Source organism: Trichomycterus rosablanca, chromosome 24 (genome assembly GCF_030014385.1).
Source record: "Trichomycterus rosablanca isolate fTriRos1 chromosome 24, fTriRos1.hap1, whole genome shotgun sequence".
NCBI lineage: Eukaryota > Metazoa > Chordata > Actinopteri > Siluriformes > Trichomycteridae > Trichomycterus > Trichomycterus rosablanca.
The window spans coordinates 5,919,984-5,937,717 of NC_086011.1; the positions used below are offsets into that span (position 1 = coordinate 5,919,984).

The 17,734-nt window shown below is 37.1% G+C and overlaps 2 protein-coding genes and 1 long non-coding RNA gene across 4 annotated transcripts; 1 reads left to right on the top strand and 2 right to left on the bottom strand.

The window, feature by feature from the left end:
* Positions 1 to 1,036: 1,036 nt before the first annotated feature.
* snrpe (small nuclear ribonucleoprotein polypeptide E) lies at positions 1,037 to 4,361 on the bottom strand. The gene is made up of 5 exons (XM_062986717.1): positions 4,198 to 4,361; positions 3,146 to 3,172; positions 2,564 to 2,626; positions 2,189 to 2,267; positions 1,037 to 1,204 (listed from the first exon to the last, which is right to left on the bottom strand). Exons 1-5 carry the CDS (start codon positions 4,249 to 4,251, stop codon positions 1,149 to 1,151), a joined length of 279 nt encoding a protein of 92 aa, XP_062842787.1. The 5' UTR covers positions 4,252 to 4,361; the 3' UTR covers positions 1,037 to 1,148.
* A 4,182-nt stretch (positions 4,362 to 8,543) lies between these two features.
* Positions 8,544 to 16,542, bottom strand: LOC134301702 (uncharacterized). 2 transcript variants are annotated; one of them, XR_010007467.1, is made up of 3 exons: positions 16,449 to 16,542; positions 11,766 to 11,917; positions 8,544 to 8,811 (listed from the first exon to the last, which is right to left on the bottom strand). It is a non-coding gene; the product is annotated as an uncharacterized LOC134301702 (long non-coding RNA). The 2 variants fall into 2 exon arrangements; XR_010007466.1 differs by lacking the exon at positions 11,766 to 11,917.
* On the top strand, positions 9,602 to 12,176 carry yod1 (YOD1 deubiquitinase). The gene is made up of 3 exons (XM_062986537.1): positions 9,602 to 9,650; positions 10,937 to 11,161; positions 11,289 to 12,176. The coding sequence occupies exons 2-3, from the start codon at positions 10,954 to 10,956 to the stop codon at positions 11,984 to 11,986; spliced, it is 906 nt and encodes a 301-aa protein (XP_062842607.1). The 5' UTR covers positions 9,602 to 9,650; positions 10,937 to 10,953; the 3' UTR covers positions 11,987 to 12,176.
* Positions 16,543 to 17,734: the final 1,192 nt, after the last annotated feature.

Here is a 17,734-nt window from a genome sequence, read left to right on the forward strand (position 1 = left end):
CAGTCCCCAAAAGATTATGTTGTTAAAAGTGAAGATGATGTATTTTTGAATGTGTTGCTAGCAGCAAATTTGGATATTAACAAAAAATTACTTCTGAAGTCAAACAACAAACACCATCTTACTCTATACTATTTACAACTATATACAGGTTAAGAATATATAAAACCACTGGGTATTTTTACAAGCATTTTACATTGTCCCAACTTTTTTGAAATTAAGATGTGTTATAATAAATATAAAAGCCACTGATATTTGCAGATAAGGCCTGGCTCAGGATGTTCCAATTTATTCCAGATTTGTTCAGTAAAACCTCTAGAGTTGATCCTGGACACACTACATGCCATCACTACTTAACACCCCCTCTTAAACAAACTTGACAGCAATAACAGCCTCCCTTCTTTAGGAAAGTCAGTGAATTTGTATTTAGTTAGTTGAAAGAGTAGTTTTGAGGTCATAAACTGAAATTGGACTAATAGATCAGCGTGTCTACTTATCCCAAAGACGTTCAGTGGGGTTGGGGTCTCCACATCAAATTTGTCAAATCATGTCTATTAACTTGGCTTAAAAGTCTGATGCTGATTCAGAAAAGGGCCTTCCCTAAGTTGTTGGCACAGTGGCATAGCTTTAGGCATATAATTAATTTGATCTAATTGATTTATACACCTGCAAGCAATAGATGAAGCAACTAAATCTACTGTAGTTAAAATTGAATTGGACTGGTGTCCACATACTTAAGGACAGTGTACCATGCTGAGTGAAGCTACACAGAAGTGTAAAACATTTGTGATTATGCTGCCCTCTTGTGGTTTTGCATAACATTGCAGACTACCAGTTTACATAAAGATGAATGCATGAGGAAAATCTTTTCTATTTAAATTTACCAGTTACTGACGTGCACTGAAGGTCTGATTCGTAGTCAGCATTCCAACTCATCCTAGAGAGGTTGGATGAGGTTAAGTTCAGCACAAAAAAGGTTAACAGTTTAAAACCACCCAAATTTAAACAAATCATCATTCAAAAAAATCCAGGTCAGCAATAAAGAAAAAACATTTTAATGTTGTTTGAGTAGAAAACATTACTCATGATAAGCACTGCTCATGTACAAATGAAAAAAATCAAACAAATCAAACAATAAATCATCCAAATGATTAAGTGGTGACACTTTGCAGAAGCGTGATGTTATCTCCTTTCAACATGATCCTGCCTGTAACAGAGAGAAAAGATTCGACTTTAGCAGGTTCATCACTACATTTTACATTTTCAGCATTTAGCAGACGCTTTTATCCAAAGCGACTTACACAATGAGCAATTGAGGGTCAAGGGCCTTGCTCAGGGACCCAACAGTGGCAACTTGGTGGTGGCGGGGCTTGAACCGGCAACCTTCTGTTTACTAGTCCAGTACCTTAACCACTGAGCTATCACTGGCCCACTGGCCATCACATTTCAGACAGCAATTTATTAGGACCGTGGTGGGTCCAAAGCCACGCGGAGACACTAGGTACAAGGCTGAAATTTACAATACAGGGCACCAGACCACCACACAACACAAAAAGCCCTAAAAGTAACACAAGTTGGGACATTTTGTAAAATGTAAAAAATGCAAAAAAAACTGTGATTGGTTAATTCTCTTTAATCTATATTTAAATGACAAAAATACAAAGAAAATATTTCCAGTGTTTTCAGTGACCAATTCAAGTTGTACACAGACCTGTCAAGCACACACACTCAATGTTTACAAAAGCCAGGGTCTCAGCATGTGGTTTTACCCGGAAACACATAGTGCATGGCAAGGACAGGGCACCAATCCATCGCAGGGTTTTAGCCACCCCCCTCCCCTAAAAACATAGCTTATCATATCTGTGTAGAGGCCTGGACTTTGTTTTCCAAACTACCAAATCTCAGCAACGGTGGGCTAGCGTAATAGACCACTGTGCCATCAGAGCCACTACATACTCTTAATCTTTTTACAATATTATGTACGGTAGATGGTGAAAGACCTAAATTATTTGCAAGACTGCACTGAGGTTTTATTGCATTTTATAAAGTGACCAAACTTTACCAGAAACCAAACCAGGGCTTGATGGTAAGCTTTTAAAAATCAGTTTCTTTGGCTTAAAGGAAACCTGACTGTCTTTAAATTATCATGATAGTCCATGTTTAGTTCTTGAAAAATTTGTAAAGTACTTACCCAGAGGCTTCCTGTTCTTGGTTTTCATGTGAACCTCCTCTGAATCATCCAGCACCAAATTCATATACTCATCAAAACCCTGTAAGAAATATAAAACAGGAATTAGGGCATTTTGAAAACAATGCCAGCAAATTGAGCTCTGGACCAGTGATCAAAAGACAGAGTTTAAATCCAGGCTCTGCCATGCAGCCACTGTTGCAGAGGTGTCGGATGAGGTTCCTCTTCATTGTTGGTGTGATAATTAACACAGGGCATAGCGTGACACACCACGTGCAATATGACTGCGTTGAAACCCAGTGCTGGCGAGTTGGAAATGGTAATTATGTAATAAGAGTGACAGTGTTAATATGAATGTGGTGTAGTAGGTTAACTCACAATAATGCATCCTTCTATTCTCATGTTTACTTGTTCATAGAGCCAAACCTGAATACGAGATCGCTGTAAAGATAAAGAAAAAACTTAACATTAACTTCATTATAATTCTTATACAGCTGTAAAAAAAAAAAAAAAAAAAAAGGCTTTGAGATGGTTTTATATCACATTGTGAATTTTATCAAATTGCACATTTCAATAGTTTGAATTTTGGGCATCAATAAAAATTACAAATAAAAGTTTACAGAATTTAAAAAACTAAAATCACAAAATGTAGTTCTACCCCTGGGAAGACATTTAAACTCATGAATCACGTTGCCATTTTACTGAAACTGGTACAGTTTAACACACCTCAGGAAACAGACCTGAACAAGGACAAAAAACTAAGAATAATAATTGTTTTATTAAATGTCCCAGTCAACTAAGGGCAGTGTTTTCCAGTGTAAACACAATATTTTGTTTGTAAGGATGAAGAAATTGCTGTAGATCTAAATCTGATTTAGGCAAAAACATAAGCTGATACATTCCTAATTAGGTCATAAAGCTTAATAGCAATGATTTATTAAATAAAAAAGTTGCACTTACATTCTGCAGATACCTGAAAATAAGATTCTGTATGTTAAAGTTAAAGAAAAACAAACTCCACACAGAAAGGAACTGGACCACTCCACCTGGGGATTTAACTTTCTTGTTGTGAGGAGACAGTGCTACCCACCGAGCCTGACTAAGTATATTTAAGTTTAATGGGCTGGTGTGTCCTTCAGCAGCAGCATTATTATGAACATTACTTGTGTGTTACGTTGTATTATGTACATTACTTATGTGTTAAGTTGACTGCTTGTATGTGATACACATTATTAATAAACACACACAAAGTTTTATAAATAATACTACTGCTGATTACCTGACTGATTATAGTAAGCCAAAATTATGCCAAACATATATCTATATCTATCAATGTTACAAACAGTTTCACAAGTTTAATGTCCAACACAGTCATGGACAATTTAGTATCTCCAGTTAACCTCACTTCTCACAGTATGTCTTTGGACTGTGGGAGGAAACTGGAGCTCCCGGAGGAAACCCACACAGAGACGGGGCGAACATACAAATTCCACACAGAAAGGAGTGCACTGAGATAGTAAACACAATTCTGCACCCAAGTAATAAATGTATATGATAAAAAGACTAATAATATACAATGTAAGATCCACAATATTTACATAATGTCCACATTATCATGCTTCTAAACGCATTACATGTGTAAGACCAGAAATTATGTATAAAAAAAATACTAAATCTATACACAAACACGTTTAGCTACATGGCATGAATTCTGTTATTTAGTTCAGATTTTCACCCATTTTAACCCATCGAGGTAAAATACACCGTTTAGGCCACAATAACAGGTCACTTCTCTCTGATGGGTAAAGAGAATAAATACTCGAATTACACACAATATAAAGTGTAGTCGATAAAAAACGTAACTGTTTGTTTTGTTGTTACAGTCCCAAATATTACATTTTATAACAGGTATAACAGTATTATATATAAAACTACTGCTGAATGAATGAGTATTCAGTGAGCACTATGCTATGCTAACTAGCGTCATGTTCACAGGATGTTCAAAAGGATACAATCGGCTGCACCATAACCTTCTGCACTTTCTGTCCTTGTCCTCTGTACGCCATTCTTTAACAGATGTACACGCTCCTTTTGACTTTAGTTTTAAGAAAAACTCAGTAGTTTTGGCGCGATAACGAAGCACTCACGTTGGCGAAGACGACAATGGCGTCGCACAGGAAGGAGAAAACCGCTTTAGCTCTTATTGTTTATGAACTAAAGCAGCGCCGCCAGAGGGAGGGAGGTGAATTACAGCCAAATAAATCCATAACAGGGTTTAATTTTGCCCCAGTGTGGTACTAATGTCAATACGGCATAATACTGTGCCACAAGTAGTGGTGTAGTATATGCCAAGTAAATACAGGGTCAGTATCGATACTTTTTACTTATAAAAGCAGTTTATTTACTTTCATGTAGGGGGGAGCAGTGTGTCAAGATTTATGAGTAGAGCATTTATTACTACAGTATAATGAACTAAGTCTGAGGTTTTTGTTCAGAACCAGTTATATAATAACAAAACATAATTTATCCCTTTCATTGCACTTTTCTGAAAATATCCCCACACAGCTCCTCTCTCTCAGCCTCTGTTCTCTCTCTCTCTCTCTCTCTCTCTCTCTCTCTCTCTTTTAAAGATTCAAGATTCAAAGATTCAAAGTAGCTTTATTGGCATGACTGTAAAAAAAAACAATGTTGCCAAAGCATTACAACAATAATAACATTATAAAATTACAAAGGTAGCAAAAGATGACAGTAAAACAATAAACAATAAAAGTGAATAAAGATAAAATAATAATAAATAAATAAAAATATACTAAAAATATTTTTGCTAATTCACAGACAATATATAACTGTATTCTATAAACATTTGTATATATACACAGAATTGTTATAACTTTATTTTTATTTATTTTGAACTCTCTCTCTCCTACACGTGTTCGGTCTCTCGGTGCCCTCAGTAGAACAGCCGTGTGAATGTGTCAATACCTAACCCTAGTCAACTAGTTCACAGCTGAGATACTGACTAAAACCCAAATAACTCATAATGATATACAATAAAGACTTGTACACTGTGTGCAGTACACTAACTATAGGAAAGACATTACAGCTGTGAGTTCATATCCAAGGTAAACAACATCGGTACTTGTTAGCTGCTAAGTTAATTGCAGCGATATCTGTTTCTATAAGCACTCTGTATCTATATTTTTCATCATATTAATATTGTAATACATTTTTTGTAAGTAGCTGCTCTCAGTAGGGTTGTACTTAAATCCAGATTTTTAAAGCTGTTAGATTTTTTACTTTCTCACCTGGTATCACCACCAAGTGGCTAACTAACTCAAACCACGTAGTTGTGCTTGCCGGGTGAATAAATATGTACATTTTAAATAAAGACCGAATATACTGTATGTGTCAATGATCATTTAAATATAAAAATAGATGCTAATCTGTATACATTTATAAGCACAAAGTTAAAAGCAAGAAACACTTGTTCAACGGACACACACACACACACACACACACACACACACACACACACACACACACGGAATGAAAGCCTCATTGCGCATGCGCAGAAGGAATTTGCGTGAATTGCGTAAGGTGCGCAAGGTGCGTTCGTACTTTACGTACTTATAATTTACTATTGTCATAAAATTGCCCTTATTTCTGTATGTGCATATTTAGAAACTTACACTCTTCTGTCAGAAATGAAAGAAGAACGAAAAAATATTAATTGGATCATGTAGATAAGTACTTCTGTTAGATTTAAAAGTGGCATCAAGGACACAAAACCACAGACTAACAATAAATGTGGTTTGCATTATTTCTGTTTACATTTCATAATGTAAAGAAGCCTTTAAGTATACAAATGAACCATGAGTGACTCTCAAAAACTAATGAGTAACTAGTAATAAACTATTGAATCACTGAACCGACTCAGGAATCACATTCATTTCAATGAGTATTATAATATTGCTTATTTACATTTAAATGAAATAATTTATTCCAGTTCCATATATAAAAATAATAATTTGTCATTATTTATGACAGTTTGGATAATAAACGAAAATGTGACCAAATAAAGCGTTTCTGTCAGAATGTTTGTGGTGTTTCTGCGCCATCATGTGGATCTTTACTGAGGTAACTTGTCCAGTTGCTGGCTTGGATTAGTTCGTCCTCCGGGGAGATTTACTACTTAAAGAAGAGTAAATAAACATTAAACAATGTGGCTGCACCGCAACAGCGTCTGTACAGGAGCTCAAACACTAAAGAAAATAAAATTCAACACGTTTCCATGTTGTGTTTTGAGCACTGAGGCAGATCGAGTGATTCAGGAGAAGAAAAAGCAGCTTTTCACTGTCAAACTGAACAGTGAAGGTGAGCACAAGAAACCAGGTGGTTTTATACGAGCTGAACGTGTTTTTACTTCTTAAAATATGATGTATAAATCTCGCATTGAACACAATATGGATGTTTTCTGCTTTTGGTAAAAACATTAGAGTGCGGTGCTAAAATACTGGTTAATGAATGATAAACATGTGCATTTATTATCGACCAAAGCTCCACTATTCTGGCTTATTGTGAAATAAACAAAATACACTAAATTCTAAATTAATTAAATAACTTTAAATTCATTTTCAGTTAGGGGTTTTTCATACAATCATATACAATAACATAATAACATAGTGACTAAATTTTCACTGCACTTCTGTGAAGCACAAAAAATAAACAAAATTATTTCTGGAGAACAAATGTTTTAAACTTAAAATCCTTTTTTATTTTATTTTTTCATGTACTGCCGTAAAATATCCCCCCACACACACAGCTCCTCTCTCTCTCTCTCTCTCTCAGCCTCTGTTCTCTCTCTCAGCCTCTGTTCTCTCTCTCTCTCTCTCTCTCAGCCTCTGTTCTCTCTCTCCCTCTCTCTCTCTCTCTCAGCCTCTGTTCTCTCTCTCTCTCTGTTCTCTCTCCCTCTCTCTCAGCCTCTGTTCTCTCTCTCTCTCTGTTCTCTCTCTCTCAGCCTCTGTTCTCTCTCTCTCTCTCTCTCAGCCTCTGTTCTCTCTCTCTCTCTCTCTCTCTCTCGTCACGTGACGGTACCACAACAGAACACAGCAGATCAGGAGCAGTAATGTGAGCAGCAGCATGTAAGATGTGAGAGAAGCGGCGTCTGTACACACATGGTTTCTACTTTCTGATAAAACAGGAGAAACGTACCGAATGTAGCGGAGAAAAAGTCAAACTGAAGTATCGATACTGTCGATATTTGGATCGATCCACCCATCCCTAGTGATAAGGTTAGAACAGCCGTGTGAATGTGTCAATACCTAACCTAGCCAACTAGTTCACAGCTGAGATACTAAAACCCAAATAACTCATAAAGATATGCAACAAAGACTTGTACACTGTGTGCAGTACACTAACTATAGGAAAGACATTACAGCTGTGAGTTAACATCCAAGGTAAACAACATCGGTACTTGTTAGCTTAGTCGCTAGTGATAGCTGCTAAGCTAATTGCAGTGATATCTGTTTCTTTAAGCACTCTAAGTATCTATAACCCTATCATGTTAATATTGTAATACACACCTGTAAGTAGCTGCTCTCAGTAGTGTTGTAGATAAATTCAGTTGAGTAAAGGGGTCAGATTTCTTGTTTCTGGTGCTTTACTTTCTCACAACGTTACCATCATGAAGTATCACTACCAAGCAGCTAACTCACTCATACCACGTAGTTGTGCTTACCGGATGAAAAAATATGTAATTTTTAAATAGCGACAGAATAAATGTGGCCTTGTTGATTTTAAATAAAAATAGATTCTATTCCGTTTACATTTATAAGCACAAAGTCAAAAGAAAAGAACTTTTATTCATTAAAACACAGACGCACGGAATGAGTCTCACTACGCATGCTCCGATTCACGAACCTGATCTACGTATCAGGATGGTTTAGTGAATTTGCGTAAGTTGCGCAAAGTACGTAAGGTGAGTTTGTACTTCACCTGTGTAAAATTTACACGATAATCTCCATAAATTGCCCCCATTTCTGTATGTGAAAGGCAAAGTATTCAAAAACTTACAATCTTCTGTCAGAAATGAAGGAAAAACAGAAAAAAATATTAGTTCTATCCAAAAGAAAGTTTTAGCAGGGAGATAAATATACACTTCTGCTAGCTTTAAAAGGGCATCAAGGACACAAAACAAAACCACTAACATTAAATGTGGTTTGCATTATTTCTGTTTACAACGATAATTATGCCTAATGCACAGAAGCCTTTAAGTAACCAAACGAACCATCGTCTCGACTAAAGAACCATTGTTTTTAAGCGTGTGTGCAAATCAGGACAGTAATCAAATACAGGTATGTAAAATTTAAATATATGTACTTTATTTGTACTTGTAAATAGACACAGACAAAAAACTAAAAACTCTTTGTGCAAAATAAGCAACATAATACAAACATTTACCACTACAAGTGCAACATGGTCGCTGTTCCACACGCTCACAACCAACTTAGCTTATCAATGCTGTTAACAGATGATCATTTATCCAAATAACGGTTCCTGGCATCCTTGCTGAGTTTGTCTTGGTATGATTTCCTCTCATTTCGCTTCTGCTTCTCCAGCTTTCACTGCTTTGAAAGAATGAAAAATAAGTAATGTAAGTGTCTTTGCTGCTACTTTCACTGTATCGCTAACAAAAACAACACATACAGTGGTGCATCGGGGATGTCACACTAAACACACGTGACTCACAACGACCTATGAGCAACAAGTAATAAACTACTGAATCACTAAACCGACTCAGAATTCACATCATTCATTTTAATGAGTATTATAATTTTGCTTATTTATATTTAAATGAAATAATTTATTGCAGTTCCATATATGATAATAATAATTTGTACTCGTTATATTTGACAGTTTTGATTAAAAATGGAATTTTGACCAAATTAATGACTTAAAATGCTATTAGATATCACAATCCAGATATCACATTGAATAAATGTTGAATTAGGGTCAGACAGTATACAATCTAAGCAATTGAGGGTTAAGGGCCTTGCTCAAGGGCCCAACAGTGGCAACCTTGCAGTGGTGGGGCTTGAACAAGCAACCTTTTGATCACTAATCCAGTACTTTAACTTTTTTACTTTACTTTTACTTTAACTACTAGGCTACAGCAGCCCCTGAAAAAAAATAAAAACATCTGATAGGTGACTGATGTCTTTTAAGATGAACATTCTAACATTTAATTGTTGTTGATATCAAGCCATCTTTGGATGCAGTGTAATTTGGAATCTACTCAGAAACGACAAGAGAAAATTAAATGTATGATTTATGGTGGGTGCCACCAGGATCCCTGATCACGGTTTGAATCAGAGTTTAAGTCTGACGTCACCAGCGTTTTGCTGACGTAATACGCGTGTTGTTTGTTGGTCGGTGTTTCAGTTGTGTTGTTAGAAGGCGCTCAGTGGTGAGTACGAACGGATTTTTCAATAAAAAGCAGGATCGTTTATGAATATTAACCCATGTGTGGTACTTCTAGTATCGTAGCAACAAAAATATTACGTGTAATGTTTATTAGCCAACGCTGCAGAGCAACTGAGGTAACTTAAATCGGTAGCTAATGCTATTAGCCTGTTAGCCCCGACCCGTCACTGTTAATCATTGTAGCTGTTTTATTATACAGCGCACCGTTCATTGTGTCGGGATAGTTAGTACAGTGAATTTAAAACACACAGTTCATTACATAAATAAGATTTAATGTATAATTATGTGGTATATGTAACACCTTTCAAGGTTGGTCAGATAAACTACTACACAACACAATAGCTCCCTGGTGCTACACTGGCTCCACATCATCTTCCAGTGAAACCATTATAAACAAATGCTTACTCACAGTGTCCCTGTGTTTCTGTATCTACTGTGTTCACTGCAGTTATTTTACTTACAATAATATACTTTTCTCTACCAAACATTAAGAGTAAGTGAACAATGACAGCAGTTTCTTTGTTCATAAATGATGTAGTCAGCACCTTTTTATTTATTACTCTAAATCAGCTTTTAGAAACTACATTTACTAAATGATTTAAATGTTAAACTAACAAATCACATTATTTAAAAAAAAAAAAAAGATTTTTTTCCCAAAACATTAGTGCCCAGCAATGCATATAGTGCACTACTCTGGGCTTTAGATAAATATAGATAGATAGATATGGATATACTTTATTTGTCATGCATACATATACAGGTGTACAGTACAATGAAATTCTTTCTTCGCATATCCCAGCTTGTTTTTTTTTAAGCTGGGGTCAGAGCGCAGGGTCAGCCATCGTACGGCGCCCCTGGAGCAGACAGGGTTTAGGGCCTTGCTCAAGGACCCAACAGTGGCTGCATAGCAGAGCCTGGATTTGAAAGCTCGACCCTCTAGGCTACCACTGTCCCATACATTTGGTAGTATGTCCCATTTATAATGCTGAATCATCTTTCCATCATAAATATAAAAAAATAAACATTTAAACAACAAAAAGACTTTAAAGGGGGTTCGTTACACATTGCAAGTCCTGACATAATTATGCTTTCTACTTTACAGCAATAATTATATTAAATATTTGTTTGAGCAGAATAACAGTCATAAATTGTAGTATATAACAAGACAGTTCTGTAAAAAAGCTTTAATATCATTTGTTTTGTGATGGCTCATTGATTCAGGTGTTTTTGACTTTGTTCTGATCCTGGTATTTACTTATTTACGAGCAGGGCTGAAGGGACTCAGAATGCTGCGTTTGCGGTGCAAGGCCAAGAATGGAACTCATCTGATGCAAGGCCTAACGCACCAGTCTTGTGTTCAGGAACTAAAAGACAAGGTGGAGGAACTGACTGGGATACCATGCAATGTGCAGAAGATCATGGTGGGCTACCCACCCTCAAGCTTGGATCTCAGCGACAAAGACGCTCATCTCAAAGACTACCCTATAAAATCAGGTGAAGTTCTGTGTATGCAGGTTTAGTCCAAGAGTGTCAGTTGTTTGTGTCTGGTTTATTATGTCATTCACAAGGATCCCTTTCCTCTGTGTAAATGCTCACATCTATCTTCTACCCACTCTTCTAGGAGACACTTTAATTGTAGAGGAAGAAAAGAACAAGCCTAAAGTCGAGACCAACTCCACCACACCCAAAACCCCACTCTTGGACTGCTCGCCTGTTCTAGAGCGACGTGTGGTACCTGCTGACAACTCGTGCCTGTTTACAAGTGTGAATTACGTAGTAGAGGGCGGTGTGTACAACGCGGCTTGTGCGCCTGACATGCGTCAACTCATCGGGCAGATCGTAGCCAGTGACCCCACGGCGTACTCCGAGGCAGTGCTAGGTAAAACCAATGAGGACTACTGCACCTGGATCCAGCGCAGTGACACATGGGGTGGTGCCATTGAGCTCTCCATCCTGTCCAAGTTCTACCAATGCGAGATTTGTGTAGTAGACACGCAGACGGTACGTGTGGATCGTTTTGGCGAGGACGCCGGCTACAATAAGCGTGTGCTGCTCATCTATGATGGCATCCACTATGACCCCTTGCAAATGCTCATACCTGGAACAGATTGCCCGCCACAGACCATCTTCTCAACGTCTGAAGATGTCATCCTGGCGCAGGCGTTGGAGCTGGCTGACGAGGCTCGTCGCAAGCGCCAGTTCACAGACGTGAACCGCTTTGCGCTGCGCTGCATGATTTGTCACACTGGCCTGGTGGGACAGAAAGAGGCAAGGGAGCATGCTAAGGAGACGGGCCACACCAATTTTGGGGAGATTTAAAACTGACACTGCTCAGATCCAGACTGTCTCTTGCCCCACTGCCATCCCTGCGTTCATGTTCTCACAATTTTACAGCTGTGTGTCTCAGCTTGGTGCAGTTTTCTACCTCACGTTATCCCGATTCCCACTGTCAGTATTATGGCTTTGGTTGACACTGGGTTCTTAAGTTCTCAAGATTAAAACATTTCATTTATCAGCACAGTATTGTAACACATTTGTTTACAAGTATCAGTTCTACAGCTGGAATTTATAAAGAAGAGAAGCTATGGCAAAAAGGATTTTAGCAAAATATAAATTCTATAAACTTCAAATTAAATTCTTCTGGTTTTTTCCCTTCATGCCCATAACTAATAAGTATTGTAATTACTAAAAATATTTGTTCTCACAGTGCTCTGCTATCGACCAGCTGGGCACCAATACAGACATGATTGGCTGTGTTAAAGGATGGGCATGCCGAAGGGATTCCTCATTGCTACTGCAATTGGGGCATGTGTTGGCTGGTCGCCACGCCTGCACAGAGACGGGGAATAATGGAAATCAATGTATGACTCTCCATTCGTGATATTAATCCCTGTGTGAAGCAGTTGGCTATTTGGGTATAGCCCTCGTCGATCAGAGTGGGGGTCTGCAGCAGTAGAAGAGTTACAGTTAAGTAATTGGATATGTCTAGATTGAAGAAATAGAGAAAACACAGAATAATAATAATAATAATATAAAAGTAATAATAAAAGCAGCAAAAATGCATTGCACAAAACAATATTTCTCTTCATTTATAAGACCAGGGAAGGCCTGTCACAATTATGACATTTTAGCTAACGGTTAATTTTCATGATTAATTGGGATTTATGGCAAATTAAGTCTTTCTGGTGGTGTTTGTCAGTTTTAGGTTTTTTTGTCAGCAAACACATCTAGCAAACACATGCGGCTTAGTTTTTCATTTAGATTGAAGCTAAGAAACAGAATTGTGTAGAAATGTAAATATGATAAAACAGTGGCTTGATTATTAATGAATATATTCATATCGACCCTGGTGTTTTGCCATTGCATGGAAAATTTTGAGACATCTTAATGGATATTTGTGGTTCTCAATTACAATAAGCTTAAATTGTAAGTACTTAATATTTAATAATTGTGACAGGCCTCCAACAGATTGCATCTGCGCCTAACTGTTAACAAAACGACTGTAGTGAAACTCTACTTTTTTTGATAAAGTAATACAGGGAAATGTTGTTGTTGGGACACTTAAAGTCCTTTGATTGTTGCACAGCTCGGACTGTTGCTGAATCACGTCAGGCTCGATTCAAACCAAAACATAAGAAATGCCTTTTTGTCAATATTTTGAACTTGCAGAGTAGTTATTGTTACATTTGTGAAACATTGCACATTTTCAGAACAAAAAGTGGCACTACATGGTATATAAATGCTCACTAACTGAATATTAACTGTTACTTGAAGTGGTTCCACACCAGGCTGTAAAGTGGAAGCCAAAAGTTTACATACACATTGTAAGGGACTTGTGTTTTTAAGGCAGTCTTGGGAGTTCAAGGATTTTTGAAACTTTTTTAATTTACTGTAAGTGATTGGAGCACATACTTCTTTGTCCAGAAAAAAACATTTTAAATGAGTTGTTTAGGAAGTTTATTGTGGGTTTAATGGAAGCATTCTGGGTCTGAGGTTTTTGCATGGCAGCCCATGAAGGTTGTGCGATTATAATTTATAGCAGACTGTTAATATGTGTACTTGTATTACATCTGAACAAATTCAACAGTTTTAGTTAATGTCCTAATCGTGTCAAAAGGACCAGCCCTATGTATCTGGGCACAGAGAAGTCACTGAACGTAGTTAATAACAACCATTAACTTGAACCTAGGAGCCATGCCACACAGTGTTAAATGATATTATTGAACTTTTTACATCACCAGGTTCTTGCTGCTGCAAGTGTGTTTTTAAGCCCCTAAACGTGTGAAAGAACTCAAACTTTGAATTTAAATGAACTTTTTTTGACAATGAATTATATGCTCCAGTAACAGAGTGCAGTATGTTGCAGTGCATTCCAGTATTCTTATTTGAAGTATTTAACCTATTAAGTTTTGGCTGTAGTGCCAATTAGACTTCCAACATAGTGAAGGAATTGTTTCTTTATAGCGAATGATGGTGCTCGTCTTGAAATTGTGTGATATTGATTTGCATCAAAAGCACTGTCTTATTGATTTATAACTAGCCATGCACAACACTTTTATGCAAAGTTCTCAAGTGGCTGTGACATTTTTGCAAAGAGTGGCTTCACTTTTGTGTTTTTTTTTTTTTTCTTTTTAGTAAAAAAATTGTGTCATGTCAGACTTTGAAGTGTTAAAACACTGGGGCAAACATAGTTCGAAGCCTAGTATAGTAATTAGTCTGAGTGAGAACTGTATTTAGAATGTATTTTAATCCTAATAAATGATCCTGCAATCTAAATACATTTGCAGTCAGGTACTGTCCACACTACAATGCTTTTGTAAGTTATTTATTTGTTTACATTTTGCTCCATTGTGAGGCCAAAGAAATCTACATCATTTTAAAGCTTGATGGCCTTGATGGATTTACAAACAGTAAAATCTACAGTGAGGGGTAACCAGTCACTTTCAGATCTTTAATGTACTTTCAGTATATGTATGTGTGTGTTTATGTATATATACACCTAACATTTACATGCAAAATGTCTTGACTTTTGTACTTCTTAATATGAATAAAACATATTTAGAAGCATAAAGATGCAGTATATATCCAAATGTATTTTTGTTTATTTTTGCAGCAAAACTTGATTTTTATGTCTTCAAAATTTAGTGACTTAATATTATTATTTTTATTATTTAATTTTTTAGACAAATGTGTTTTTGCTTCAAAATCCAAACACATTTTGTTCATCTTTATAGCTACTAAGCTACAAAATAAAAAGACAATGTGAATACTTTTTTTTTTTTGCTGCTTCAGTATTAGGGGCCACTATAGTGGATCATTCTGGTCTGAATACCTGAATTGGCAGTTTTTACACTTCATGCACTGGTGCAACTCTCCTTGTTTTATCTGAGCTTTGGACCAGAAGAGAGCGTACTGAAAGTGCACTTCCCAGTGGCTAGGCTGTTCAGCCATCCACCCTTACCGACATCATGCCAATCATGTCTTAATAGACCCCAGATTCTGTCTAAATTCTGACCCCAGATCTTAGCGACAGTGGGCTAGCGTATTTCACCGCTGTGCCAACCAAGAGCCCACAAATGTGAATAAATTGAAAACTGATAAATGCACTATGTTACAAGACAAAAGCAAATGTGGTTTAGTACTTGTGTTGCCTCAATGTTCACTATATGTGTTTTGATTTTATTAATGTAAGTTTTAAAGTTCATCACTGAGTAGGAGGAGTGTGTGGGTGTGTGAATCTGCATGTAACCAGAAATAAAAGTAATCTTGATTACATACTTGTTTGGTTGAAAATAAAACATAACTTGAATGTCTATGCTTCTTTTTTGTCTTTGCCTAATACAAGCAAAAATAAACAAATGTATGTAGACACCTCTGTCTACATACAATTGTCCATTGATAGCAAGTGCAGCAAGTCCCAGATCTCAACTTATTCGAACATCTTTGGAGTGATTTGAAATGCCACCTAAAAGCCAGACCTTACATCAGTGCCTGAGATTAATGCTCCTGTGACTGATGTTATGTTTAAAATTCTAATGGTAAGCCCTCCTAGATGAGTGTGCTAAGGATTTCAAAATAACGCAAACCTGAGTCAATTCTGATCTCATGTAGCGTGTAATAACATTACTGTGAACTTTTCATTTATATTTATTTTTTGTTCATAGTTGATAACATTCATCCTAATCAACACGGTGGATTAAATGCCACACATTCTACAACCATGGAAATTAATACTTAATCCACTCTTCTTGGAGGTCATTCTACAAGACTTTGGAGTGTGTCTGTGGGAATTTGTGCCCATTTAATCAATAGTCACTGATGCCTGGCTAGCAATCCAAGCATAAATAATTCAAAAAGTGTTCATTTGGGTTGAGACCAGGGCTCTGTGCAGGCAACTGAAGCTCCTTGGCACACAAATAGTCAAACCAAACCAACTAGTCAAATGATGCAGAAAAAACTAAATCCAGTCGTTATGAGGGGTGTCCACATACTTTTGGCTGTGTAGTGTAGTTTGTAAGCAGCTTTTAAGTCTCTTAAAGTTCAAGCAAAAAGTCTGGGCAGAGAGCTGAATAAAACAAACTCGCTTTGCTGTCCATTTATGTCCAGATACGTTACACTGGTATAATAATGTGGACACCTCAAACAGAAATCGATACTTCGACGGCTAGTTAGCTAATTAGCAATGTAGCTTTGTAACCTTAGACGAAGTTCAGTAACAGCAGGTAAACGTTCAGTTAAACGTTCAGTTAAACGTCAGGTAACGTGTAGAATCGTGACTTACCCTGAAGCTTGTGTTGTTGGTAAATACCGTGTTGTTGGTCAGTCACTGTGGCATGTTGGTCTGTTGGCGCTCCGTGTATGTTTATGTTTGCGCGTGCGCGTGCGCGTGCAGCCGCTGTCACGAAAGTCTCGCGCTGAAATCAAATAAATGAAGTGACGTTACAGGTTCACTTCAGGGACCAATCAGATTTCAACAGGGGTCAAGGTCTCCGTGGGTCCCGCCTCTGATCTCATGGCAGACTGTGTGATGTGATGGACCGGCCAATGCGTTTTTGTGGAGTCATATAATTTACAAACGCATCAGTATGATGAGAAAAGCTGGAAAACACTCCACACATATTGTGGCGTGTTTAAAGTGTATTCCTAAATTTGAGAATTACTATTAATGCTTTGTCAAATAGCTGTTTTTGAGAAACAAATAGTTTAAACCATGTCATCTAGTTAGAATGCAGGTGTGTATATATACAGGTGTGCAGTACAATGAAATTCTTTCTTCGCATATCCCAGCTTGTTTGGAAGCTGGGGTCAGAGAACAGGGTCAGCCATGGCAGAGCTGGGATTCAAATCCTCAACCTTTCAGTAGGCCAAACCCACTAGGCTACTACTGTCTCTAAACGTGAGTGGCCCGTACAAAGTTTAAAAACATGTTTTTAAAATATTTTTAAATTAATAAAAAAAATTCCTGTAACTAAAATCTCTTCTATTCAGAGAGAAATTAAAACCGTAAAATCCTTTTAATTAATGGGCACTGAACTGGTGCAGTGGTTTGATGCACTAATTCACCACATCTGAGATCCGAGTTCTGCTCTCACACAGACATAATTGTCAGGAGGGATGGTCGAAAGTAGTTGACTAATACTGCAACTGTGGTCTCTACTGGCTGGTCAATGGTGCCTGCACAGAGATGGTGAATAATGAAGAGCAGTGTGTGAGTCTCCATACGCTTTACTCTCTGGCAATTAAGAAGATGTGGTTGGCAATTGCACAATTCTCAGAAATAGAATTTTCAAAAAGAATGAAAAAAGGAACATTTGTGTAAAGATCAGTGGGTTTAGGCTTTTTAAATAACTTGTTTTAATGAAACAGGCCACATTAAACTTTACTGTGGAATTGTCATGAAATGTTTGTATGTATATGTATGTGTAAAGTGTTTGTGTATCACTTACCCTTTATTTAAATAGAAAAGACCTGTGACAACTTCAACAGACATGCACAATAGTACTATTTCTAGAATCACAATAAATTTGCATCTTATGTGAATCTCTGTAGAGTATTGCTCAATCTACC

What these genes read in the sequence shown, in the direction of transcription:
- snrpe (XM_062986717.1), bottom strand. Translation starts at nt 4,251, where the DNA reads ATGGCGTACAGAGGACAAGGACAGAAAGTGCAGAAGGTTATGGTGCAG. An exon ending in TTTTCAGGTATCTGCAGAAT is followed by an intron (nt 2,627 to 3,145) that starts GTAAGTGCAACT and finishes TTATCTTTACAG; the next exon opens with CGATCTCGTATTCAGGTTTG. An exon ending in GAATAGAAGGATGCATTATT is followed by an intron (nt 2,268 to 2,563) that starts GTGAGTTAACCT and finishes TATTTCTTACAG; the next exon opens with GGTTTTGATGAGTATATGAA.
- yod1 (XM_062986537.1), top strand. Translation starts at nt 10,954, where the DNA reads ATGCTGCGTTTGCGGTGCAAGGCCAAGAATGGAACTCATCTGATGCAA. An exon ending in AGACTACCCTATAAAATCAG is followed by an intron (nt 11,162 to 11,288) that starts GTGAAGTTCTGT and finishes CCACTCTTCTAG; the next exon opens with GAGACACTTTAATTGTAGAG.